The following is a 27,101-nucleotide window of genomic DNA, read 5'->3' on the forward strand; positions in this document are numbered from 1 at the left end:
GTGCACCTATGAAGCTCAGAAGACACCTTGTAAGAGTCAGTTCTCTTCCTTCCCTGACCTGGCAGCAAGTGCCTTTACCTACCAAGCCAACTTGTTGACCTCCCTACCATTTCTAAGTCTACAATTCAACCTCTATGATCACAGGGCTAGCCAACCTGTCTGCCTTCCCCTCACTCTTCCTCCCTCATTTATTGTGATAACCAATCTTGTCAATTCTATGCGTGTGGGAAGAGGGACCCTCCACTGGAAAACTACCTCCATCAGACTGGACTGTGGGGCATTTCCTTGACTGCTAATTGACGTTAGAGGGCGCAGCCCACTGTGGGTGGTGCCGTTCTTCCATAGGTGGGCCCGTGCTGTGTGAACATGGCTTCAGTTCTTGCCTCCAGGTTCCTGCCTTGAGCTCCTGCCCTGACTTCCCTCCGCGATGGGCTGTGATCTGTAACTGAAATAAACTCCCTGTCCCCCGAAGTTGCTTTGGTAATAATGCTTTATCACAGCAACGTAACAGCAAACTAGGATACTTGTTCATTTATAACTAATTTTGACATGAAATCTTGCATGTTCCGCTAGCTCCAAACTCTAGGGTTCAAATGTTCCTCCTTCTTTTGTCTCCTTAGAAGGTGGTACAGACTATGATACCCAACTTTTGGCACTTTACTTTTTGAAACAAACCCTAAAATACAAATTGTGGAGGCCAGACATACATCTGTAATTTCAGCACTTCTTCTGTCTCCTTAGAAGGTGATACAGACTATGATACCCAACTTTTGGCACTTTACTTTTTGAAACAAACCCTAAAATACAAATCGTGGAGGCCAGACATACATATGTAATTTCAGCACTTAGGAAGTTGAAGCAGGAGGACTAGGAGTTCTAAGGACAGAATTAACTAGATAGTGAGTCTGGGGCTATCCTTGGAATAAGACCATCTCAAGACAATGAAAAGAACAAGAAGGAGATGAAGGAGGAGAAAGAAGAGGAAGGAGGCTCTGAAGAAGGAGGTGGGGAGAAGGAAAGAGAGGATTAGAGGAAGAGGCTGCAGCATAGACACTTTCAGTTGTTCTCTCTCCAATGGCTACAGAATTTATAAGAATCGCCCAGATAGGGGCTGGGGAGATGTCGACTCGGTGTATAAGAACATATACGACTCCTACAGAGAACCCACGCTCATTTCTCAGCACCCACATTGGGTGACTCACAACTACCCATAACTCCAGCTCCAGGGGATTCAACACTCTCATTTTGACCAAGGGCACTGTACTCCTGTGCATACATCCACACAGATATATACATATCCACATGATAAAAGACAAGTGGGCTTCCAGGTGGAGCAGCAAGCAGGAAAGAGCAGGGTCTTCAGACAGCCTGAACTCTGTTGAGGCTGCAGATGGTGCATAATGGGCCACCAAGGCTAAAGCCATGAACACCTCTTGTCAACTTCTGGGCAACCCACAGCAGAACTAGAGCCCAGGAAGGTGTGGGGTCTGTCATACACTGCTGGCCTGGCCTCCCAGAGTACCTGGAACCTAAGGGTGGGCAATGTGCCTACCGCCTGAGGTCGATGTGATGATCCTACTGCTGAAAACTGCACATGCTTTGGGAGAAATCCTGTTGGGACTGAGCTGAAAATTTCCTCCCTGGAGGCTACCTTTCATAGTACTAGATGTGCTATGCGAGCTGAGGGAGAAAAGTCATCAACAGGCTTACTGAACTGTGGGCCCTATGTGCTACAAACAAATCTGCAAAGCACTGTGCCCACTGGAGCAATAATGGCATGACCACTAAGGGGGAAACCAACTACTCTAGTTGCATTTGAGGCTGTCTCCTCCAGAAGCAGTCCACATGTTTGTAAAGCTGTTCTGTAGCCTTTGGCTGGGGACCTAGGCCCTACTGAGAAGATTCTACTGTTGTCTTAGATGAGGAAGGGGCTCCTGGGGCCCTGCTCCATCAGAGGAGATAACAGCAGAGGAGGGGTGCTGGGGGAAAGAGAGTCATTGTCACTAGGGATGTAACCATTGATAAGTTACTTGTGAATCAGTAGACATCCTCACAGTGGCTCACAAAGCAAAGCCAAATAAAGCATGATAGATATACATATATGAAATGATCAAAGAATAAATTAATAAATCACCCAGAAAAATAAAACTTGTGGGGAAAGATAGCAGGTAGGAGACAAGAGAGGTGGTAATGCCCCCAGTGTTCACTAGTTGAATGGTGCTTCCTCCCAGGGGCCTGATGCAGATCAGGTAAACTGAGGTTTACTCATCAGTCTCATCGGTCCCTAACCCCAATTGGCAATGATCATCTGTGAGGCACGAGGGCAAAGCAACCAAAGCACACCGAACCTACCAGCTCTGCCCATTGCATTTAGATAACCGTCTCAAGTTGAGTTTTACTTCCACGGTCTCAATTATTTCACTCTGGAAACTGTGGAAGATCTTTGTAAACTCTGACAGTAAACCAAAGAAAACTACAGATATGGGTAATAAACAACCAGAATTAGTCTTTGAGTAATTGACTATATGGTAGTTTGAATGTAATTGCCCCCGGCTCCCCCCCCCAGCATAATCTCATAGGGTTATTAGGTGTGGTCTTGTTGGGAGTGGGTTAGCCTTGTTAGAAGTGTGTCACTATGAGGGCAGGCTTTGAGGTTTCCATGCTCAGGATACCACCCGGTGTGACAGTCAACTTCCTTTTGCCTGTCAGACATCGGACTTAGCTATTTCTCCAACCCTAAGAAAGACAATATGCTACTTCAGTAAGTTATTTCTAAAAGTTCTTCAGAACCCATAGTGTGTGTGTGTGTGTGTGTGTGTGTGTGTGTGTGTGCATGTTGCATGTATTCATGTCTGCAGAAAGGGTGTGTGTGCACATGTGAAGAATGTGTGAAGGTCATTATCAATTGCCATGTACTGCCCACCTTCACTCTTAAGAATGTTCGTGTGGGGTGTGTGTGTGTATGTGTGTGTGTGTGTGTGTGTGTGTGTGTGTGTGTGTGTGTGTGTGTGTTGACCAGGGATCAACCCTCAGAAGCTGCTTGTTATTTCCCATCTTGTTACTACAGTGTCTCCTGTTTCTAATTTTGTCAGCTTCCTGGTAACTCTAATGTCTCCACCCGCCACAAACCACAGGAGTGCAGGGATCACAGAGGTACATCACCACAACTGGCTGTTTTATGTGGGTTCTTGGTCCAAGTCAGGTCATCAGGCTTGTGTGGCAAGCTGAGTCATTTCCCTGGCTCCAGGACTTGTTCTTTTGAGGCAGGGTCTTCCACTGACCTGAACCCTTACCAAGTGTGCCAGCAAACCCCGGGGGTACTCCTTTCTCTATCGCCACCACCCCAGCTAGTTTATATCAGCTCTGGAGATCTCACCCAGAGACCCACATGCTTGGCAAGACAAGCACTTTACTGTGAAATCTCCACATCCTTTGTATGTCTTTTACCTTGCCAGCCAGCATTGGTTTTAGCATAAGAATCACTTGTGGCCCCAAGTTAAAAACACAGCTATCTGCTATTTAAATTAACATAATGCAGAGGACTCCGGACTAAGCAGAAAGGCAGCTAACCTTTATTTTAGATTCAGGTTAACACCAGACCAATTTTAAGAATGTGAAAAGGATAAAGTGGAACTCTGTAAAGGGAATTTTTAAAAATGAGATTCATTAAGGGATTTGAAGAATGGTTCTTACTTAACTTGAAACAGGATTGGATTCTGACTACCTAGAAGTCAGAGTCCTCAGACATGAACTCACCAACAGGAAGCAATTCCAAAAGCACACACACTGTGAGTATGCCAAGACCTCAATTTAGGAGTCACAGTTTGGAATATTTTATATGTATTCTGAGGTAGATCTCACTATCCAAGGCTGGTCTTAAATTCACTATGTAGCCATGCATGACTTTGAACTCCTGATCCTCCCGCATCCACCCTGAGTGCTGGGATCACAGGTGTGCACCACTTCACTTGGTTTATAAGCAGGCTGGGAATGGAACCCAGGGCTTCATATGTGCCAGGCGAGCACTCTACCAACTGAGATGAACCCTCAGCCCCATGATTTAATAATGACAGACAAAAGAAGCAAATGTCATCTTTTCACCGGAGTATCTCCTTGCCTTTCTTTTTTATTTTAACCATTTATATTTACTTAGGAAAGTAAGATTGTTTAAGGAAGCAGCACCCAGTTTCAGAGTAATTTATATGTGGAAAAAATACAAAATTTCTTGATACATCTTTAATACACAAATACATATACAAACATTTTATTCTAATAATATTCTTTATCACTTCAATTTAAACCATTCCATTATGAAAATTTAATTGAAGAGAGAATATTTCTTTAAAACTCTAAATTAAGCAGAGCTTTCTTAACTAATTTATAGCCACACAGCCTTTAGAAATATATGATTTTCCAGTTTACATATCTTCCCCTGTACAACTGTTACAGCTTGTCACATTTTTTAAGATACAAGGCACCAAACACCAGGAAGAGATCACACAGTGAGTGCACTCGGACCAGATCTTTGCTCAAACATTTGTCCTCTAAAGCCCCACCAGCTTTGCATGAACATACTTGTTCCATTAACTAACATTTCTTCTGTGTGGTTATTTTGCAATCTACAAAACTCGAAACTAGAATCTGCACCCAGAGCAGGCAATGCCTCAGAATGCTCATCTACTCACTTAGGTGATTTCAAAGAGTATTACTCAGTCTGGACAAGCATGTTTAAGAGTCCGTCCCCAGAAAGATTTTGTTCCTTGATTTGTTCCAGTAATTTCATGAACTGAACTGACACGTAAGGCAGTTTGGTCCTTTGGAGCAACTGGACTGCACACAACCTACATGGAACATCCTTCATTTTGAAAATGAAGAAAGCAGACATGAGGAAAATGTATTTAGAGTTTCAAAGAACTGAAACTGGTATTGTTCAGACTAGGTACTGAAACACTTCTACAAGGAACTTGTCAGACTGTCTCTTCTCTGTAGAACATTCCATTACACTAAAAAGCAAAAGGATATAGAAAATGGTTATTTATCGTTTACATCATTTTACTTTTCTGCAGCACAGAATCTGAGAAGCAAATTATCTTAATGTTGAAATACACATTATACACAATACATACATTCAGTAATTAGATATCTGATCTTGAATTGAGAAGAATTTAGGACAGGATCAGCAAGATAGCTCAGGGGGAAAAGGTGCTCACCACCGAGTATGATGTCTTGAGTTCAATCTTTGGAACCCACATGCAGAAAGACATCCAAGTCCCTCAAGTTAAGACTCTAACATCCACATACATGCTGTGGCAGTGAGCATGTCTTCTATGTGCACATGTACACCCACAAACGTGCATCAAGTAAATAAACATTAAAAAATAAGGAACTCAGGACACGTTTCATGGTAACAGCAGGTCTAACACCAACACTGCTTAAGTACTATGTGCCAGCATTTAGTTTTATTCTTGGCATCGTCTACTGTTACCCTATAGTGAGAAAACCTCCACTCAGTCTGTCCTAGTTTATGCTACTCGATGATGCCCCACCTTCTCTAGTCTTCACTATGTCAACTTCTCTATGATGGGGGATGTCCTTTTGTGTGTGTGTGTGTGTGTGTGTGTGTGTGTGTGTGTGTGTGTGTGTGTGTGTGTGTATTTCTCTTGTTGGTTAATGAATAAAACACTGAGTAGCCAATAGCCAGGCAGGGAGATAGTTGGGGCTACCAGATGAGGAGAAGGCTAGGGAGAGAAAGGCAGAGAGAGGCCACCAAGAGATGCCATGCTGCTGAAGGAGTAACATGCCAGATTATACGTAAATCACAGCCTTGTGACAATATATAAATAGAAATGGGTTAATAATTAAAACAGAGCTCGCCAATAAAATGCCTGAGCCACTGGGCAAACACTATGCTTAATATAAGTCTTTTGTGTGTTTATTTGAGGCAAAGTGGCTGTGGGACCAGGTGGAACAAAAACCTCCATCTTCAAATGGTGCCCAACGTGGGGCTTGAACCCAAGACCCTGGGATTAAGAGTCCCAAGCTCTATGGTTGAGCCCTCCAGCTCTGGCTTTTCCAACCACTGAAACACAGCCTAGTGGGGGTGGGGTAGGGTTGGATGTGAGGAACAGTCCACAGAAAGATAATTCATTAAAAAAATGTGATGGCGTAAAGACACCGCCTTCACAGATATTTATACGCTAAAGATTTTATTTCTATTTGTGTGTCTGTGGGTGTATACACATGAATGTAGTACCTGGGGAGGCCAGAAAGGTCATGGGATCCCATGCAGTTGGAGTTAGAGGCAGCTGTGAGCTACCTGATATGTATGTTAGGAACCAAGCTCAGCTCCTATGCAAGAGCCCAAGTGCTCTTAGCACTGAGCCATCTCTCCAGCCCCATTATTTTTAATTTGAAGATGGCACACCTGTCTCACAATCCTCACTTAAAAGACAACAGACAATGAAGGTCATTTTCCTTAGAAGGAATAAGCTACATAAACTAAGAGAACAATCAACTAACTCTTGGGTGGCCTGAAGAAATACAACTAAGTGTTCCAGTCAGAAAGGTTGAGGAAGGAATGGAAGGCAGGTATCTGGTCCATATCAAACAGAAGGTCAGTTATGCAGCCAGATGGTTTTCCTGTGTTTTATATGAAAGAAAAACTCCAAAGTTTGTTCTCTAAACGCTGTAGCAAGAGAAGTGTTAGAGAAAATATGAGGAACAATTTTTATGAGGTGGCCATCTCTTACTTAGTCATAAAAATATAAACACAGAATATAGAGCTATCCAAAGTTATGCAGCAACTATACAGAAATAGTGGGAAATTTGTTCGTTCTGTTGTTTTTTGCTTGTTTTGTTTTTTAAGACATGGTCTCATGTAGCCCAGGCTGGCCTCAAACTCACTATGTGGTGGAGAATGACCTTGATCTCTACTTCCCAAATGCTGGGTTTACATCATATTTCACCATGTCCCACCAGATGATGGAGAGGCTGGAATGGCATGGAATCAGGAGGCAAGCATGTGGTGTGGGAGTACAGGTCCTCATCTATCTTGGTGGAAATGTTTGTCAAGTGTAGACTGGACAGTAAAGCTGGACAGAAAAGCAACAGAGACATAAGCATAATCTGTAAAGAGATGGGCAAGTCTAAGATAGGCAGTTAACATTTGGCTCCACCCCTTCCTAAGGAACTATGGAAAGTTAATGGCTCCTGAGGAAAGGTGAGATGTTTTCTTCAGTGCTGTAGCTACTGGCAGGTTGCTCATGCTCTTATAAAAATAATCCCTCACACATGTTCTTGTAAGGAAACACAAGTTCTCTCTCTCTCTCTCTCTCTCTCTCTCTCTCTCTCTCTCTCTCTCTCTCTCTCTCTTTCTCTCACGCACACACACACATACACACACAGGCACTCACATACAATGAGGAGGGGGAAGAGATGTGAGACACTCTAAGATATTTCATTTTATCTTTCATAGTAAGAGAAAACATTTTTCTAAAATTTATCATTGGATAAAATGATTTAGCATGAAAAAAATGGACCAAGAGGTTGGAGAGACGACTGGGCTGGTAAAGTGTTTGCTGCACAAGTGCGAGGAACTGAGTTCAGATCCCAGCACCCACATAAACAGTCAGGCACAGCAGCACATGCCTGTGATCCCAGTGCTAGAAGTTGGAGAAGACAGGATTCCTGGACTTTTCTGGCCAGACAATCCAGCTGAACCAGGAAGTTTCAGGGTCACAGAGACTGTTAAGAGTAATAAAGGAAGAGAAAGATGTCAACCTCTGGCCAGAGGCCATACATGAACACGTGTTTGCACATGGACACATACATACATACAGAGTGAGAGAGAAAGAGAGTTAAAACTCCCTGGTCATCTAATTTGAGGAAGGTACTATTGTGACACTTTGAACTCAATACCTGTAAGATCATTCTAGCATAATGCCACTTCCCAAACAAGGAAACAGGCTCAAAGAGGCCAGGAAGCTCCCAAAGTGTCACACAGCCAGCTGTGGAAGAACCTGGAGACCTGGAACCCAAGTGGTTTGATTCCATGGACTGTAGCACTTTGGGCCAGCTCAAATAACTCATTCTAGAAAATCTCCTGCAGGGAGAGGATGTGGTGTTGCACATCTTTAATCTCAATACTCTGGAAGTAAGAGGCAGGGGGAACTCTGTGACTTTGGGTTAGTTTGGTCCACATAGCAAGCTCCAGTCCATCCAGGGCTACATAGAGTATCTCGTCTCAAAAAAGAAAAATTGGTGGAAGGAAGAAGAAAGGAAGGAAGGAGAGAGGGAGGGAGAAAGAGAGAGAGAAGGAAAGGATGGAGGAAGGAGGGAAGGAAGAAAGTCAGGCTGGCTGGCTAACCTGCCACATTTGAATATTCTCAAGAATAAGGACACCACGAAACACTAGTGCTGGCTCAATACACACCTGGACTACAGACGGCAGCAGCTAAGTAGCTCCATCCTCCTGCGAAACGTTGTGCATAGGAATGAGGCTCTCACACTGTTCACTATCTTCTGGAACTCTAAAGAAAAGGCAACAGTTAAATAAGCTTTAGAACTGAAAAAGGAACCTCAGAAATGGCCTGCTACCCTCTCTGAAGCTGGGAGGTCAAGATACAGTTAGTGGCAAAAGCAGCAATTTCCCTGGTGTTTTTTAAGTGCACTACAAAAAGCTCTCTCCCTCTTAAAAAGAAGCAGAAAGAAAATGTAAGACAGTGCTGATAGAGTCTATTATCAGCTGTACCCAAATCAAAGTTTTCTATATTTAAATCAACTACAGACCACCTAGGAGCCAAAACATTTGCTTCCTGAAAATTAGCAGTGAAGAAATTATCTCATCATCCAAAGGATCTCTTTTTCCTTATACAACACAAATTACAGAATCCATTCTTCAAACAATTCCTATCAAAACCCCTAAAAGCCAGGCCACTGTGGTGATTCTCAGTTCACTGTTGTTTTGTCTGTTGAAACAGAGTCTCCCTCTGTAGCCCAAGCTGGCCCCAATCTCAGAATGCTACTGGTCCTCCCGAGTTGCTGAGATTACAGGAAAACACAGCCACACCCAGCTGAAAATCTGTTGTGATCCCAGCGCTCAGAAGATAGAGGTGAGAAGATCAGTTTAGGGCTAGGAGATGGCTAGGTTAGTAAAGTGCTGCCTCACAAGCATAAGATAAAAATTCAATCACCCAAACCCTCGTAAGTTAGTGAGGCGAGACAGAAGCAACTGTATGTAATCCTAGTGGTGGAGACAGGAGGGTCCCTGGGACTCACTGCTTGTCAGCCTAGTCAAACTGGTCCATGATGGGGGATGTCCTTCTGTATATATGTTTCTCTTATCGGTTAATGAATAAAGCACTGATTGGTCAGTAGAGGCAAGAAAATAGGCGGGGCTAAGAGATGAGGAGAATTCTGGGGAGAGAGGCAGAGAGGCCTCGAAGAGACCGGGAAGATAGGACGCTCCAGGCATTCTCTGGTTAAGATAAGGTCATGTAGAAATAATAGATTAGTGGTTATGGGTTAGTAATTAAGACAGAGCTAACTAATAAGAAGCTCTAGACATTGGCCAACAATTTTATAATTAATATGTCTCTGTGCTTAATTGGAGTTGAAGGGCAGCAGGACCTGGTGGGACAGAAACCTCCATCTTCAGGTTCAGGCTACCCCAACTAGCACACCAGTGAAACACTCCAAAACTAAGAAGGAGCTTAGGGAAGACATTTGACATCGACCTCTGGTCTCTCCTCATGCATGTACACACATGTAGGTACATGCAGACATATGAATGGATGAATGAATGAATGCACACACGCAAACTTAAAAAAATCTATGGGATAAAACATACCTCTGAATTCGATGTTTTCTGCATATAAAGGCAAAAATTCTTCTGACTCCTACCATCACAGGATCCCAATTATTATAATGGCATAGTAGAGTAACAATAAAAAATGAAAAAAACACAGGGATAGCGCCTGCAAAAAATAACCAAGAAAACTGCACCTAAAACAAAAGATTAAAATAAAACCTCAAAATTATCATTAAGGCATTTTTTACTTTTAATATACATTAAAATACCAAGAAGACAGACTAAACACTGAATATATTATATAAAAGGATCTGGAATTTCAATTTACAGTTCTACTTGCCTAAATAACTAGTAGCAATATTTATTGCTCTAAAAGAATGGGCAAAAACAACAAAGGTATGTCAATGCTGACTAGGTACAGTGGCCAGAGTGGGAATGTCCACAAATGGGGTTTCTGTCTCCACACCATGGTGCCCATTTCCTCTGTAATGGCCACTCCCTGCTCACAAGTGGAGCTTTCTTCCTCAATTTCTAACACTATCTTCAAAATTTCAGATTTGAAAATAAACATGATGTTATAGCTATGTTAGCAGCTACATCACAGTTCTTAGTGTTAAAACCAAGTGAAACTCTTATAACTTGTGCAAGCCTTTTAGCAATAATTCATAACAAATTCTAATTATCTATAATTTTAGTCCTTTTTTTTTTGTTTTTAGACAGGGTTTCTCTGTATAATAGTCCTGGCTGTCCTGGAACTCGTTTTGTAGACCAGACTGGCCTCAAACTCACAGAGATCCACCTGCCTCTGCCTTCCATGTGCTGGGATTGAATGCATGAGCCACAACTGCCCGGCTATTACAATTTAAAAGATTTATTTAATTATTTTAGTCATGTGTATGTATATCTCTGCTGGTGTCAGGGGCTGGGAGAGGGCATTTACTGCTCTGCAGATGGAGTTACAGGCAACTGTGAGTTGCCTGACATGGATGCTGGAATTTGAACTTCCTCTGGAAGAGCAACTAAACTGATTCTTTCTCCATCAACAGATGAGAATATGTTCAGGATCAAGGCCAGAGAGATAGCTCACTAGGTAAAGGCATTTGCAGCTAAGCCTGGTGACATGAGTTAATTCCTGGTACCCACGCAGTGGAAGGAGAACACTGACTCCTGGGGGTCGTTCTCTGACCTCCACACATATACCAGAATTAACTTCCGACCAAGTGAACAACAGCAGGCAAGAAGCCAGGCTTCAGCACCAAAGAGCTCTCTGACACAACCATTATGATTTCCTCATCCATCATTGATCAAGGTCCTCAAGAAACTGAAGATAATGAAATTCCACAAAGCTTAGAAGGCAATCCTTTGTGTTTACAAGTTAGCTTTAGTATCTATATTGAAATAAAGTATCCAAAACAATTTTTCAAGCAGCCTGTAGTGACTACTGAGGCTGATGAGGGACACAGTGGTGATCTGTTTTACAAAAGGAAATAGCCACTCCTGTTTGCTAAATATGGAAAAAGCATTTGTCCTCTTCTGAGAAAAACAGACAAAAGAGAAGGCTTAATAAAGTGTTTGACTTCATAAGCATGAAAATTAAATTCGATCCCCAGAATCCTAATTTAAAAACTTGGGCAAGGTGGCACACACTTGAATTCTAGTACATATACATAAGGTAGAGACAGAAAGACCTCTGAGCCCACTGGCCAGCTAGCCTATATAGAAAGCCTCAGGGTCCAGGGAGAGACTGTCTCAAACACAGTTACACAGCACCTTAGGAACAACACCCAGTGCTGTCCACTGGCCTCTGCATGCACATTCACACATGTGCACATATGCACTCATTCAAACACACACATTCATAAAAACAAAAGGAAAAATAGGAGAGTCTTCACAGGCAAAACTCCCTCTGCTGGAAATCACATGCCAGCCTGTTTAACGCCATTAAAACAGAAGTTTCATGCGAATCATGTATTTGGTGAGGGCTTCCCAAGAAAACAAAATAATCCTCCAACACACAAGCTGATTTGCACACTCAGTGGTCCACAAAGCACCAAGGAATGAGTCCTCATTAAGAGACACTGAGAAGCCCACAGTTATCTATCAAAGTATTGACAAAATATAACATTGTTTAGAATGACTACCAGAACATCTAATAATCTATAAATATTAGCACAGAATAATTTGTAAAGATTTATTTATTTATGTGTATGTGTGTGTGCCTGAGTGTGTGTGTGTGTGTGTGTGTACCACCCATGTCCAGGTGCTAGCAGAGGCCAGAAGAGGGTACTGGACTGCCTGCAACTGGAGGTACAGGCAGTCTGATGGGAACTGAACTCTGTATGAGCAGTAAGTGCTCTTAACCACTGAGCCATCTGCTATCCCTACAGGACCATCTTAAATGAAGAATATATATATACCACTGAGAGTATTTTTGCCTTTAGCAACAAGGTACACAAAGTCCTAAATAAAAACAGCACTAAAAATAAGGCTTCTAGAACACACTAGAAACCTGTAGCTTTCAAATATTTTCATTTTCAAATTGTATTAAGTCAACACACTATGATTACTTATGTCTTAAAATATTCAGATTTTAAATGCAGAGTAAGTAGCTGTCTCCCTCCAACAGCCTTAAACAAACACCCCTCTCCTCTGCCACCCTTAGAAGCACTAAAGAAACTTTCCCCACAGGGTGAGGCAGTATATGCCTTTAATTCCAGCACTTGGGAGACAGAGGTAGGCAGATCCCTGTGAGTTCCAGGCCAGCTTGATCAATGTAGTGTGTTTCAGACCAGCCAGGGTAACACAGTGAGACCCTATCTCAAGAAAAAAAGAAAAAAATAAATTGAAAAGAAGAAGAAAGAAACTTCTAACTCATTTCTCTAGGCCACAGCCAGAGATGCCCCAGTGTGTAACTTCTGCACCACAATTTATCACCAGCATCCCCATGTCCAGACGAGGGCAGCGTATAAGAGGGCAGGGACACCTTGGCAAAGTGCGACAGAGATGAGCATCCTCCAGGATACCATATCACTCTCCAGGAGTTCACTTCTACAGCAGTGTCAGCACAGTGTTAAGCAACCACCGGAGCTGACCTGAGAAGCCAAGTCACCCCTACTAGGTGCTAGAGCAATCTCCTATTACATACAATGAACCTTCATCAAAGACAGGAGGAACAAAGCAGTTACTCAAAAGCCCCATATAAAGCCACTTCCCTTACCTGGAAACTAATGGGAAAATACTGAAAGACCAAAATTAAGATTATCTATTTCTTTTGTATTTTGTGTCATTTACTTAGAACATGTGGGTGTGGGTATATGTACATACGTGTGGTATGGCCATGACTGTGGAGGCCAGAGCTCAACCTTAACTGTTGTAGTGGTTTGAATGGGTATAGTCCCCACAGACTCATGTGTCTGAATGCTTGGTCCATAGGAAATGGTACTATTCGGAGGTGTGGCCTTGTTAAGAGTAGATGTGGCCTTGTTGGAGGAACTATGTCACCGTAGGGGTGGGCTTTGAGGTCATGGGTGCTCAAGCTATGCCCAGTGTGGGATACAGATGCTTCTGCTGCCTGTATATCGAGATGTAGAACTCTGAGCTCCTTCTGCAGCACCATGTCTGTCTGCACACAACATGAAGCACTAAACCTCTCAAACCCCAATTAACTGTTTCCCTTTATAAGAGTTGTTGTGGTTACGGTATGCCTTCACAGCAACAGAAACCCTGTAGGACAGCTGTCTTTCCTTAGGTGATGTTTTCTGAAACAGAGCCACTTACTGACCTAGCTCTCTCCCTGTGATCCAGGCTGGCTGGTCAGTGAGCCCCAGGTTTCCTCCTGTCTCCACCTCCCCAGCACTGGGGTTACAAGCATGCAACACTACTCTTGGCTTTTTTATTTTTTTTTAAACATAGATTCTGAGGATCAAGCTCCAGCCCTCAAGTCTGTAGTCACTCTACTGACTGAGCCATAGTCCCTACTATTATGCTTCTATGTAGTGGAGTCCCTTTTAGAGGGAGAAGCATCAAGTATTATCCATATCTACCTTCCTCATTATTTAAACACACCCCTTAACTGTCACTAGGTCTGCTTTAGTAACGTTCCTAGAGTATCTCAAGAAGAGCCTGGCTTACCTTTTGCATGCACATGTCGGCTATGATGGAGAGAGGTATTGTAAGGCTTAGTGCAAGTGTGCCTATCAACGATGAGGTAAGAAAGCAGCCCCTGAAAAGAAGAAAGGAAACATAACTTCTATATTAAAAACATTTAAAAATGCCACTAAACAAACTGAACCAAGATTTCCTATCCTATAATATGTGCCTGAGAGATCCCAAGCAAAGGTGAAAGCTGAGTATGGACAGAGATGCAGAAAAGAACAGTTACTAAAATGACTCCAAAATTTGCCCTCAAATATTAAAAATACAAATTATACTGTATTCTGGGTGCTTTATACTATTTTTGAAATCTGCTTGCATATATTATTCAACTTTGGAAATATGCATATACACACACATATACACATATATATTTTATTTCATTAGTTTAAAATTTATTGAGCAGAATTTTTAGTTTCTGATACCTAACAAAACCACATTATTACCTTTCTTTAGATTTGAAAAACTAATTTTTAAATTATGTATATATGAGGGTCTGTACATGTGAATGCAGTGTCCTTAGGGACCAGAAGTGGATGTGGGATCCCTCTGGAGCTGAAGTTACAGGCAGTGGTAAACTACAACATGGGAGCTAGGAACTGAGTTCAGGTCCTCTGTAAGGCCAGCATGCACTCTTAAACAAAGAGATATCTCTCTACGCACCCCCCAGAACAGCATTATTAAAATTGAAATTACACACAAAATTTAAGAAACTGATAAGCTTGTGCCACATGGTCCAGCTCTTTGAAAATTTCAAATGATAAAAATAGTACTAAGATTATAATAGAAGTCTCACAAACTCCATATGGGATACTGTGTTCAAACTTATTTTAAGCTTACTGTCATTAAATGAGAAAAGGTCTAACATAGTATGCTAGCATCCCAAGTTAATCTATTCATGATTCCCACATCTGATCCATCCATCTGTAAAGTTCTCAATATAAACAACAACAAGAAAGCTGTGAACAACCAAATATTACCAAGCTCCCTAGGTAAGCAGCACCCCTGGAGTCGCACTAAGGATCCATGAATTGTCACATTTCACACAAACATAAGACATCCATGAGTCCATGGGCTACTTTCATTTGTATAACACTAGTCTTTATATGTTCACATGTACATGATCACATGTGTGCATGTGCACTCGGGTGTAAGTACACGTGTGCATGTATAGGCCAGAGGTCAACATTCAGTGTCTGTTTCACTCTTCATCTTATTTTTGAGACTAGTTCCCTCACTGAACCTAGGTCCCTGATTCAGCTAGACTAGCTGGCAAGTGAGTTTCACAGCTCTTCCCATCTGCTCCCATGTTAGTGTTAGAGATGCCCAAACTCAGATCCTCATGTAGCAAGAACTTTTATCTACTGAGTCATCATCCAGGGTATCTGATATGTGACCCCTGTGAAAGGGTCGCTCAGACCCCCAAAGGGATTGCAATGCACAGATTGAGAACCACTGACTTAAAGTCATCTGAGGAAGTCTCAACTGAGGGATTGGTTGGCCTGTGACATCTCTGTTAAGAAATTGTCTTAATTGATGATTAATGTGGGTGGGGCTGCCTGACTTCCCTCAGTGATGGACTGTGACCTGGAAGTGGGAGCCTCCCCTCCCCTAAGTCACTTTTAGTCAGAGTGTTTAATCACAGCAGCAGGAGAAGTATGAATTTCCAGTTACATTCACTCATTATTAAACAAATGCTTTTGAGCTTCTTTCTATGTATCTTCTTCGTGAAGGGCACACAAAAGCTAAAATCAAAGTCTCTGCTCTGTTAGAATAAGTATATTTGATTATAAGTACCTACGTGGAAGGAGAGCGCACAAAAGGCACCTTCAGAACTCAGAAGACATGGAAATGTCCAAACTACTCCTAAGTCAACAAGCTGACAACAAATGAACTGCCGGAGAAGTGACAGAACCTACCACAACCACAGAAACTCAGAAAGAACTGTTCCGATGAGGCCGTTGATAAGGATACACAAAAGTACCACTTTGTTGGGAAACTCGAAGTCCTCAAAGCCAGTATAGTGAAGTAAAAAGAACCCTGGCCATAATAGCAGCAGATTGAACAGACCTACAAAACCTGAGTATAAAAGAGACACAGGTTAAAAACATGGCTGACTTCCATTTTCCAAACTTGATAACACTATTAGAAAAATGAGATCTCAACAAAGGGCTTTAGTGGGTTGCTTAATTAGAACTTGTGTTGGTTGGTTGTTAGTTCCACCAAACAGCTCATTTCCAGGAAGAAACAACATCAGTGCCAGTGACTGTTGACTGTGGTCTGGATGGGTGGATGACCCAGTCAGTCAGTAAAGTACTTGCTGCTCAAATATGAGTGCTGTCCTCAGCACACAGGCAGGCTCACTTGTATTCTCACCTCTGGGGACAGGCAGACATGGCTCTCTAGAACCCACTGGTCAGTTAGTCTGGCTGAATTGAGGCTCAGAAGGTTTAGCAAGAGACCTTGGAATCCATAATATTTCCCAGAAAATAAAAAATAAAGAAACATCATACAGAAGAGGAAAAAGGCCTCCTTAGTCTCTTTAAGAAAAAAATAATCTATGCTGGGTGATGGTGGCGCACACCTTTAATCTCAGCACTGGGAGGCAGAGGCAGGAGAATCTCAGTGAGTTAGAGGCCAGACTGGTCTACAGAGCTAGTTCCAGGACAGTCAGGACTGTTACACAGAGAAACCCTGTCTCAAAATACCACAAAAAAACCTATAAATTTATAATTTCAAGTAAATAGCCTAAAGGGCTAAACTTGCCAAAGAACATTGGAATATCCAATTTATCTTCTCTGTCCACCTTTCTCTTGATCATCACAATGTAGACAGCATAGAGCATTGCTCCAGCAAGGGACCAAATGGAACCTGTAAAAACCAACACATAATTTAAACTCTAGTATCCACTCATGAACTCATTCAATGTCTATTACTAGCACATGATTTAAACTCCAGTATCCGCTCATGACCTCATTCAACACATATTAATTACTACATATACAAGAGTCTAATAATACACTGAATGTTAAATGAAGACATGAGAATGCAAAACTTACAAAACAAAAAACTAACTCATTCCACTCAGATCCTCGTGTAGGACAGGAAGGAACTGAATGGATAAACAAATATATGCAAAGGCGTTTGCCTTGGTGACCTAACCGAACACCCACACAAATTCTAACAATGAAAGTCAGAAAAATAACATTTGTCTTTAATTTTGAAACATGCACTTGTTATTTTTCTCATCAGAGGTTCTCAACCTTCCTAATGCTGTCCATTAATACAGTTCCTCATATTGTGGTGTCCCCCAACCATAAAATTACTTTTGTTCCTACTTTACAACTATAATTTTGCTACTGTTACAATCATAATGTGAGTATCTGTGTTTTCTGATTATCTTAGGTAACCCCTGAGAAAGGGTCATTTGACTCCCAAAGGGGTTGCAACCTACAGGTTGAGAACCACTGCTTTAACATGAGCCATTCTGACACAGGCTATTGTACAATGTAACAAATACTTCTCCTCCATCTCTAAGCCATTGCTTGATCTTGTTCTTCCCATCCCTCTATATGGATTTCCAGATACTCTACCACCACATCCATAAGGTCACACCTCTTCCACACAGCATCCTTTCTACTCTGCTAAATTTCTATTGATTTGTCTTCTGTTTTAGACAATGGAACATTTACTAATGTTAAATACAGTATTATGGGTTGAAGCAATGGCCCAGTGGGCAAAGCACTTGCCACACAAGTATGAGGACATGAGTTTGAATCCCCATGACCCACATCAAGTCAGACACAGAAGTGCATGTGTCTGTAATCCTAGCACTCCTGCAATGAGATGGGAGGCATAAACAAGAGAATCCTAGGAAGTTTACAAGCCAGCAGCCAGGCATACACAGTGACAAATAACAGAAGACCTCATCTCAAGCAAGGTGGAAATCAAGGACCAACACCTGAGGTTGCCCTCTAACCTCCACACAAGCATTGTGTCATACATGCACCTACATTACCACACTCACTTGTACACATGCACACACTATATATTCACACAAAGACAAAAATATGTCATTAATTTATTCTCTGCTGGCTTTGTTTTGTAATTCCCATATCTTATTTTAAACTGAAAACTACAACCACAAAATGTTCGCTTATAGTTGGTTGAAATATGCAATACAGTGTGAAGCTCATAGTGTGTGGATAATTACTGTCTTCATTAACTCATGCTCAACAACCCTTAATTAAACCTTCAAAAACAATTACCAATGTGCCAAGTGACCATTCAGTACTTTAATCTATTCAAAAGAACAATATTTACTAAGTCTACCTTTTTATTATTATCAAGAAAAATTTAAAGCCTATCAACCAAATCTTACACTCACAAAACAAGTAAAAATTTGGGTTTGTTGCTATTTGTTTGATTTTTGGTTTTTCAAGACAGGGTTTCTCTGTGTAGTCCTAGCTGTACTGGAACTCACTCTGTAGACCAGGCTGGCCTTGAACTCAGATCCCCCTGCCTCTGCCTCTCAAGTGCTGGGATTAAAGGCATGTGCCACTATGCCCTGCTACAGTATGTTTTCCATATACAGAGTGGCTCTGGATCAGAAAGCGGAGATGAAGGGCAAAGCACAGCTGACTGGGTAGTGACCAGGGAGAGTTTGGAGAGCACTGCTCTGCCCTACGTACTTCACATATATAGAGAGATTAACTAAATTGGGCTCTAGCTACCTTTGTTTTTGCTAAATAAAGGCAGTAGATCAAAATTAAATGTTTACTCTAATAGTAACTGCTAAGGCAAAGAAACAGACTAGATAAGAAAATTAGTGGGTGAGAGTATGACAACAGGATATTTCTATAACCTCACAGTGTCTCCCCACAAGATGCTTGCTACTTCAACAACTAGTCACTTCACCCTGGAGCACCCTAGCAGACACTACATGAATAACCTACATCACTAGCAAAAGGTTAAAGCAATGCCATGGTCTTCAGAGAAAATGCAGCAACACTAATCAGATAAGGAAATATTACTGTCATAGTATTACTACCAATCCGTTCAACAGCAATTTAACTAGAAAGAATTCTAGACAAAGCCCAACTTGAATGGAGAAGCACTCTATAAGACAGATAATTCTGTACCCTTTGTAAGTGTCAGACTCGTAGAAAACAAGTAAGACTGCATTAGGGCTCCTGTTGAGAGGACATCAGAGGAACAAGACAACTAAATGCAAATCAATAAAAGATCTAAGCCACTGAAAGAACACTGAGGAAGGTGATTACATTAAAAATAGGTCCATAGCCCATACTATCAAAATTAAGTGTTCACTGTAGTAGTAACTGCTCATGAAGGATGCAAATGTGGATGAGAAAATTAGTAGGTAATATTAATTCCTATTAATTTTGTAATTGCTTTGTAGTTATGCAAGTTAATATCTGAAGAATTTGGGTGAAGGTCATATAACAGCCTCTTTTTGTTTGCATCATTTCCAAAGAAAAACAAAGGAAATGTTAAATTAATAGACAAATTTTTAAGACCTTGTGCCTGGGTCAGCAAGATCTTAGTCAATTAAGAGGTGCTTGCTTGTTTCCAAGTCTGGAAACCTGAGTTCAATTCCTGGGACCTACATGGAAAGGAAATTTTGATTCTTACAGGTTATCCTCTGACTTCCTCACATAAAATGTATCATGTGCACACCCACACACATGCATGTGCACACACACATAAATGCAATAAAACTAAATGCCTCTTAGTGGCATGTTGTGTGTGCACGTATGTGTATGTATTGTAATATGCACATAGCTTGCTCGAATGCCCTAGAAGAGCAGTCACGTACTTACCTATTGTGTCTCTTCCAGCAGACTTTTCAGACCCTGACAGGTTCACCAGCACCACACCTCCAATGCTGCAAGAGTAACACCCATTATTGATGAGCAAAATAAGAGGCTCTTAAAAGACTAATCATCTAGATAAAAACTAAGACCTCAACTTTGGGCAAAACTGTCTTGAGAATCCAATGATTTTACTGATGAGTGCTCATGAGCTCATCAGCACAGTATGGTATAGTGCTGCTGACAGTTAACCCTCACTGATGACTATGGGGAAGGAATTCATGAGAGGTGAAGCAACTTGACCAAGACCAAATGACACAGCTGGAACACAGGCAGCCTATCCCCAAAGCCCAACATGCTTACATGCTACTGTCTTTTCACTATGGAAAAGACAACTTGTCATCCCTTTGCTGAGCCTTCTTTCAAAGAGAGAAATAAGTCAAACCCACATAAAGCTAGCAATGGCACTTTTCTTGTAAGTGAAACCTAAGTAAACAGAAAGGCTGTTCTTTCACATTTGATGAGTCCCATTAACCCCAGGATTTTAATGAGCAAAAAGAAGACAACTGAAGACTGCTGAGAAGTCAGAGGATATTGATTTATTTGACTGTCACTTGCTGAGCACCTAGAACGAGCAAAGCAGTGTGTTCCAGTGGGGAATAAGACAGGCATGGTTCTGGTTATCAAAGACATGCACAGCCTTTCTACTTCTGGGTAGTTTATTAATTGTGCCTATTTTTTTAAACAAACAGAAGTGTTGCAAATTTAAGATATGATCCAATTTTCTTGCCTACTTATCAAAGAGACTCAGGCGCGTTTGGGGAGTAGTATAGAAAAAGATTATTTTTCCCCTTGCGGAACAATGAGATTACAAGCTAAACAGAATATTCCTTACACTGGATCCTCCTACTCTCTAGTGGCAGCGTCAGGTTTCCTGCTATAAACATTGTTTGGATTAGAGTCAGCTGTTGTTTACAGAGTTCCCACAAAATAATAGAAACCATTTCATTTCCATTCCGAGGGTGATGCCATGACAGTGCCTAAATATACTAAGTACACGTTGTTCTTTGAAACAGTTTAGAAGTTTGACCTCATCTATCCGCATGACTGTCCTATGAGACAAATTCTACTGTGATCTTCAGTTTACAGAAGAGGAAACAGACAGAGAGGTTTAAAATACTATGCAAGGTCTCAAAACTAGTCATTGAGGTGGGACTGGATCACAGACAGCAGAATGTGACATCCGAACTCATTACATTTCTTTCAAGGCTGTAGCTAGAGCAAATTCTATGCATGTCACAAAAATTTAATCTCATTGTTTAAGGCCAATTAAAAACAAAGAAAGAATTAAGTAGTGTTCATTAGAGTATTCTTAAGAGTAAAATTACACAAAAAATTAAAATCAATTATCCTAAACTACAGTAATTTTTTTTAGACTTGTGGCCATGTGGTTTCTCTTACAACTCTGCTGCTCCACAACAGCCACAGATGATAAGTAAATGAATGAAAATGACTGTCTCAATAAAACTTAACTCGTAAAAACTGACAGGCAGCTGATCTTAGTGTCCTAAAATCCTCATTCTTAACCTACTTTAACAAAAATATTTTATATCCATTCCCTTCTCTACCAAATCTTTATTACATGGGACTAAAAACAGTTTTAAAAATCAGCATATATTTTAGGTAAACTTTAATAAAAACCTCATTTACTTCCTCAATACAAATGTATTATATTTCCAAAATGCAAAAACATGTTTGGTTAAAACATTAGTCAAGCATACAAAAGAATGTATCCCTGGTAGTTATAAAGACTAAATGTAAATTAGTTGGGTCAACCAGAGTCTCAGTAAAACAGCCTTGGTCAGCTTTCCCTTGTGTCTAAAAGCTGTAATACAGATTATAAGAAGAATGATTAGTCTTCTACAATTGCCAAGTGCAAGTCCCTCAGACACTGTACAGACATTGCTTTACAACAAGGGCACAAAGCAGGAAAGTTCTAGTCCTCTCGGCTAGGCTACAGCAAGCAGAGCTTAAGGGAGGCAACAGAACCCTGATACAGTCTCAGCTACTGCTGAGAAAGTCTCATCATTAAGTGTTTCTGTTACCTTCTTTGCTCTCTTTTTCCAAAAATAGCTGCTTTGTCAAACTAAAGCATCTCCTTTGAGTACTGACTATGGGAAAGCCTGTGCTAGGCTCTTGGAAACACAAAGAATATGAAGCCAGGTTTCAGCCTTTAAAGGTTTACAGCCCAGCAGAGGAGACAAGAAAAACAAGCTCACAGTTACATATGAATGACTGAAATATAATTATTGACAATGTGGCTGCTGTGCCCTGAGATAAAATTGTCAAATGAAATAAACAGAAAGTAAGTGAAAAATCACTTCAGGCTAAGATAACTGGAGAAAATCCAATTTGGGTTCTAGAAGAAAGGGACAAATTGAAACCAACATAAAAAGGGGACTTGTGTCAGGAAAAGGAGACAGACAACTGATGATTACATTGGCACATTACTGTTAAATGTGAAAGTTAGTTCAACACTTAGTCATTTTGCAGTCAATGAGAACCATAGCTGTCCTGGAATCTTTCCCTCCATTTACCCTAAACAGCATCTTGTCCACATGAAGCCTTCTTTTGCCTCATCGTTCATTGCTTATAACATTACAACATAAATTTAATTGTTACAACATCATATTTTAAGGACCATATTATTTGTTTGTGTTTACATAGGTGTATGAGTGCATGTGTATAAAAGTGTGTATACCTGTGTGTGTAATGATAGGCCAGACGAGGGTGTTGGGTCTGACAGAGAAAGCATTACAGGCTTTGTGGAATAGCCAGTTTGTTGCATGGGTATTTAAATCTGATCCCCAGTCTTCATGATTATCCAAGGGAACTCTCTTAATTCCTGAGCCATCTCTCCAGATCTAGTATCATATGTCTGAGCACTGCAAACTAGCATTTGTTATATTCTTACCTTAAAATAACAGCTAATAGTTTAGAGAGGGTAAATCTGTCTCCACTGTTACTTGGAAACACAGCTGCAAGAATTAAGGTAAAAAGTCCTACAGGGAGGAAGAAAAGGAGAGAAGAAGCTGTAAAGTAATTCTACCAACATTCCTCACCACCAAGACCAAGAACAACATGAGTAAATCACATATCTAACGTTGAAGCTAGTTCTTTTGCTCTTTTCAAACAACTAATGCTGCATTTCCTTAAGTGGGAATGTTCAAAAGTCAGATTAAGAAGAGCTTTTAAACTAAGCCATGTTTATTCTAACAGTGCAGATAAGGGTAGACTTACTTATTTTTAAATAATAAGCACTAACTTGAGCCTTCAGAGTAACACTGTGACCTCATCGGTCATGCCCATGTTCTAAGTTATTTCTACGGCTTTGGAAATAACTTCTTTAATCTTCCAGATTTGGAAGGTGAGTCAATGTTAAAAATAAAACACCTACTAGAGTGCAAATTTTAGACATGAAATAAGCAGAGGCATTTAGTCAAAAGGGTCTAGAAAAAGATCTCTGAAAGGGAAATATGCAGTGTAAGACTACCATAAAGGGAAGATAGGCCTAGAAAACTTTCACACATTGAAGAATAAAAACCACAGAAGGTCAGGTGTGGTGGTGTATGCCTTTAATCCCAGAACTTGGGAGGCAGAAGCGGGGTGGGGAGTTCTATGTCAGACTGGTCTACTGAGTAAGTTCCAGAATAGCCATGGCTACACAGAGAAACCTTGTTATAAAACAAAATAAAAATATACAAAAATTAAGTAAACAAGCCACAGGGGGGACAAGGGAGAGCAAGTGCCTAGTATACACAGACCTAGAAAATGTTCATGCATTGCAGCATAAAAACCACAGAGGCCAAGGGTATACTCCTGGAAGTGTGTGTGCCCAGTGTGCTCAGGCCTGGGTTTGATCCCCAGTACTGAACAAAAATAACAACAGCCAAACAAAGAACTATAAAGTATCCGAGGGGACATCAATAGCACAAAGTTCAGGCACTAAACTGTAACCATGCAAACTAGATTATGCATGCCTATAATACTGCTTGGAAGACAGGCATAGGCAGGAGGATCACCACAAGTTCAAAGCCAGCCTGGCCTGGTTTATAAAGTAAAATAGCCAGAGCTTAATAGTAAGGGTCTCAGTAACAACCTTCCCAAACTAGATATACTAATATAAAACAGAACTAAAAACTTAGAATAGAATTGTGTCTATGTACATACAAATATCACTAGGTATGCATGCGCCAATTCAGAACGCAGATCTTAAAGATTCATTTCTTACCAGAAGTTGAAGACAAAATATTCACTATGGCAACCTGTGTGTCTGAAAGTGCTTCTTGATATGACAAATTTGCCAAAAACCACTAAACAAAAAGAAAAGCAAGTGAACCCTCATGAAAACATCCTTTTCTGCCCATTCAGTTCACAGTGCGTCCCTCCACCACCCTCCCAAGCACTATTACTGTATGAGGTTCGTTCTTCATCAAAAACTCATATGCATGTGTGTGTATCCGCGAGGGGGCATGGAAACATGCACACAGTGCCAGCAGAGGCCAGAAGAGGGCGTCAGATCCCTTGACCTTGCTGGGAACTAAACTCTGGTCCTCTACAAGAGCAGTATATGCTTTGAACCCTGGTTCATCCCTCCAATCTCGTCAAGTGGTTTCAAAGACTGCTCTTTGAGAGAGAAAAACCCCAAAGGCTAGGTAAGGACAAGCATTAACAATCATACCTAAGATATTGCTACCAAATTTCCTGAAGACATTAACCAGGCCAGACACAGTGACATAAACCTGTGACCCCAGCACTCAAGGCCTAGAAGATTACAAGTTACAGAAATGGAAGTCTAGCCTGTGCTAGTGGGACAATTAATTTAAATTAAGTTACAATAAAAAAATAAACTAGAAATTGTCTAGCATGCACAGAACTTGGTTTTAATTCCTGTACTACCAACACAAAAATAACAACAAAAGTTGATTTAAAAAAAAGTTAGGCAGTGGTGGTGGAGGCCTTTAGTCCCAGCACAGCACTTGGGAGGCAGAGGCAGTGAGTTTGAGGTCAGCCTGGTCTAAAGAGTTAGTTCCAGGACAGCTAGGGTTGTCACACAGGGAAACCTAGTCTGGGGGAGGGAGGGTTGCAGAGGCATTCAGAGATGGCTCAGCAGTTAAAAGTACTTGCCCCCCTTGTAGAGGACCAAGTTTGGTTCCCATCACCCACAATGTATGCCTCAGAACTTGCTTCAGCTCCAGGGGATCTGACACCCTCTTCTGTGCTCCACGGGCACATGTACACACTGCTCTCTCACAGACACAAACACACACAAAGACAGATAATTTAAAAATAAAATCAGTGTTCAGGGATTGTGTGTGTGTAAAGGAGACTGAATATCAAATCTTTAATGTTTGTTTCTTCATGCACTGATCATACTTTAAGCTTATCTAAGTCAAATTCAAATTTGGGGAAATTCTCTGACATTAAAACCTAAAGGGCCTAGGCTACCTGGCCATTGAGCCCCAGGGACCCATGTACCTGCCTCCCTAGCCCTGGGATTACAAGGGTATAGCATCACACAGCCAGCTGTTACAGGGTCCTGCAATGGAACTCAGCTCCTTGTGTTCACAAGGCAAGCACTTTACCAGCTGAACTCTCTGCAACCTTAACTTCTCTAATGCTTTGAGGTATGATAAGTATTTACTCAGTTTGATATTCTACTATCCCAGTGTGCCAGACAGCAGTTACCAGAAAAAAAATAAATAACTCTAGTAGACTTATATTTCAGTACTGCACTGTTGGTATGTGCACCATTTTAAATACGTAAGGAAGAAGCCAGGGCAGAATGGCTCAGCAGGTAAAGTACTGCCATGTGAGCCTGATAATCTGAGTTCAATCCCCAGAACACATATAAATGTGGAAGGACATGAGTGACTTCCCAAGTTGTCCTCTGAGCTCCTCATGCACACGGTGGCAACCTCTCACCACCACTCACATAGTATACATATATACAATAAAAATCAATCCTAAAATAAAATACCTACCACAAAGCAAAAAAAGAAGCTGATTTTTGCTACTTGGGTTGCAGTAAGTTTCCCTACGGTCTTTAGTATGGATTCTTGATCTTTCACAGTAGGATAAGACATTCGGGACAACTTGGCCTCTAATGCATGGCTTGATGGAAGCTGTCGAATCTCCATGATATTGCTGAACCTCACTCGTGACTTCTTGGGAGCTAAATGGAAAACATAATGCAAAATATTAAATGTATTCTCATATCCTACAAAATTAAATATTGTTTAATGACAAATGCAGGCTATTCAGCTCATTGATGATCAAAGTAAGACAATAAGAATACTAGAGTTCTATTATTACCTGTTTACCTAGTCAAAAGGGCTAATGGAAAAAGATGACATCGTCTATGAAATGGTTTAAAGAGCTTAAAATAGGGCAAGCAAGATAGTTCAGTGGTTAATACCTACCACCAATCCTGATGACCCAAGTTTGATCCCCGGGGACCCACAAGGTGGAGAGATAGAATTGACTTTCATAAGTTGTACTCTGATCTCCACACAGGCATATAAAATAAATAAAAAAGTAATTTAAAAAAATGTAAAAAGTTTAAAATGATTAGAGTTTCAACAAAAGGTTTATAGTTGTGTATATACACAACTACCTGGTTCAGGATTTTACTATGCTTATTATTTTAGCATTTATAGCAAAACATGATTTTGATTATTCTTCATGGCTAGCTAATTGAGAATTACCTTCCTAGAAAAGCATTCAGAACATTCCTCTACACTACAGTCTCATGCCTTGCAAAGGAAATTAGAGGTGAATACTGTGCTTTATACTGTGGCTGGCATTCTGAAAGGAGCTCACAGAACCAGCAAAACTCGAGTAATGTTTGTATTTGGATCTCTGAGGACATGTTTATGAGAATATTGTTCACATAGACAGACAGACAGACACACACACACACACACACACACAGACACACACACACACACACAATGGGACTATGGCTCCATTGGTAAGCGTACTTGACTAGCTGAGCTGCCCAGCACTGACTAACTAAGAACAGCAGTATATGCCTATAATCCTAGTATTTAGGATATACAGAAATTCATGGTCATCCTTGGCACACAGTAAGGTTGAGGCCTGCCTGGGCTACATGAGAGACTGTCTCAAAGTGAAAGAATTAAAATTATTTACTTATCTATATATTAGTTAATTAATTATTAATTTATATGTTTATATATGATAATGATGAAACCATGAAGCTTCCTGGTATCTGGAAAATAGTTCCA

General features: G+C 40.9%; 1 protein-coding gene across 2 annotated transcripts in view; it reads right to left on the reverse strand.

Moving 5' to 3' along the window:
* Nucleotides 1-4,089: 4,089 nt before the first annotated feature.
* Nucleotides 4,090-27,101, reverse strand: part of Slc35f5 (solute carrier family 35 member F5) — a 34,443-nt gene continuing 11,431 nt past the window's right edge. The window contains exons 7-16 of one of the 2 annotated variants that reach the window (XM_005079883.3): nt 25,836-26,026; nt 24,083-24,164; nt 22,766-22,853; nt 19,801-19,865; nt 16,727-16,831; nt 15,880-16,039; nt 13,940-14,030; nt 9,848-10,002; nt 8,432-8,528; nt 4,090-5,003 (exon numbers count right to left, since the gene is read on the reverse strand). In XM_005079883.3, coding sequence (XP_005079940.1) covers nt 8,453-8,528; nt 9,848-10,002; nt 13,940-14,030; nt 15,880-16,039; nt 16,727-16,831; nt 19,801-19,865; nt 22,766-22,853; nt 24,083-24,164; nt 25,836-26,026 — 1,013 coding nt within the window. In that variant the 3' untranslated portion in view covers nt 4,090-5,003; nt 8,432-8,452. Of the gene's footprint in view, nt 5,004-8,431; nt 8,529-9,847; nt 10,003-13,939; nt 14,031-15,879; nt 16,040-16,726; nt 16,832-19,800; nt 19,866-22,765; nt 22,854-24,082; nt 24,165-25,835; nt 26,027-27,101 lie in introns of those variants that run through there. The other variant, XR_005873925.1, reaches the window with a different exon arrangement.

This window comes from Mesocricetus auratus, unplaced genomic scaffold, assembly GCF_017639785.1.
Source record: "Mesocricetus auratus isolate SY011 unplaced genomic scaffold, BCM_Maur_2.0 Super-Scaffold_100676, whole genome shotgun sequence".
In the NCBI taxonomy this organism is placed as follows: domain Eukaryota; kingdom Metazoa; phylum Chordata; class Mammalia; order Rodentia; family Cricetidae; genus Mesocricetus; species Mesocricetus auratus.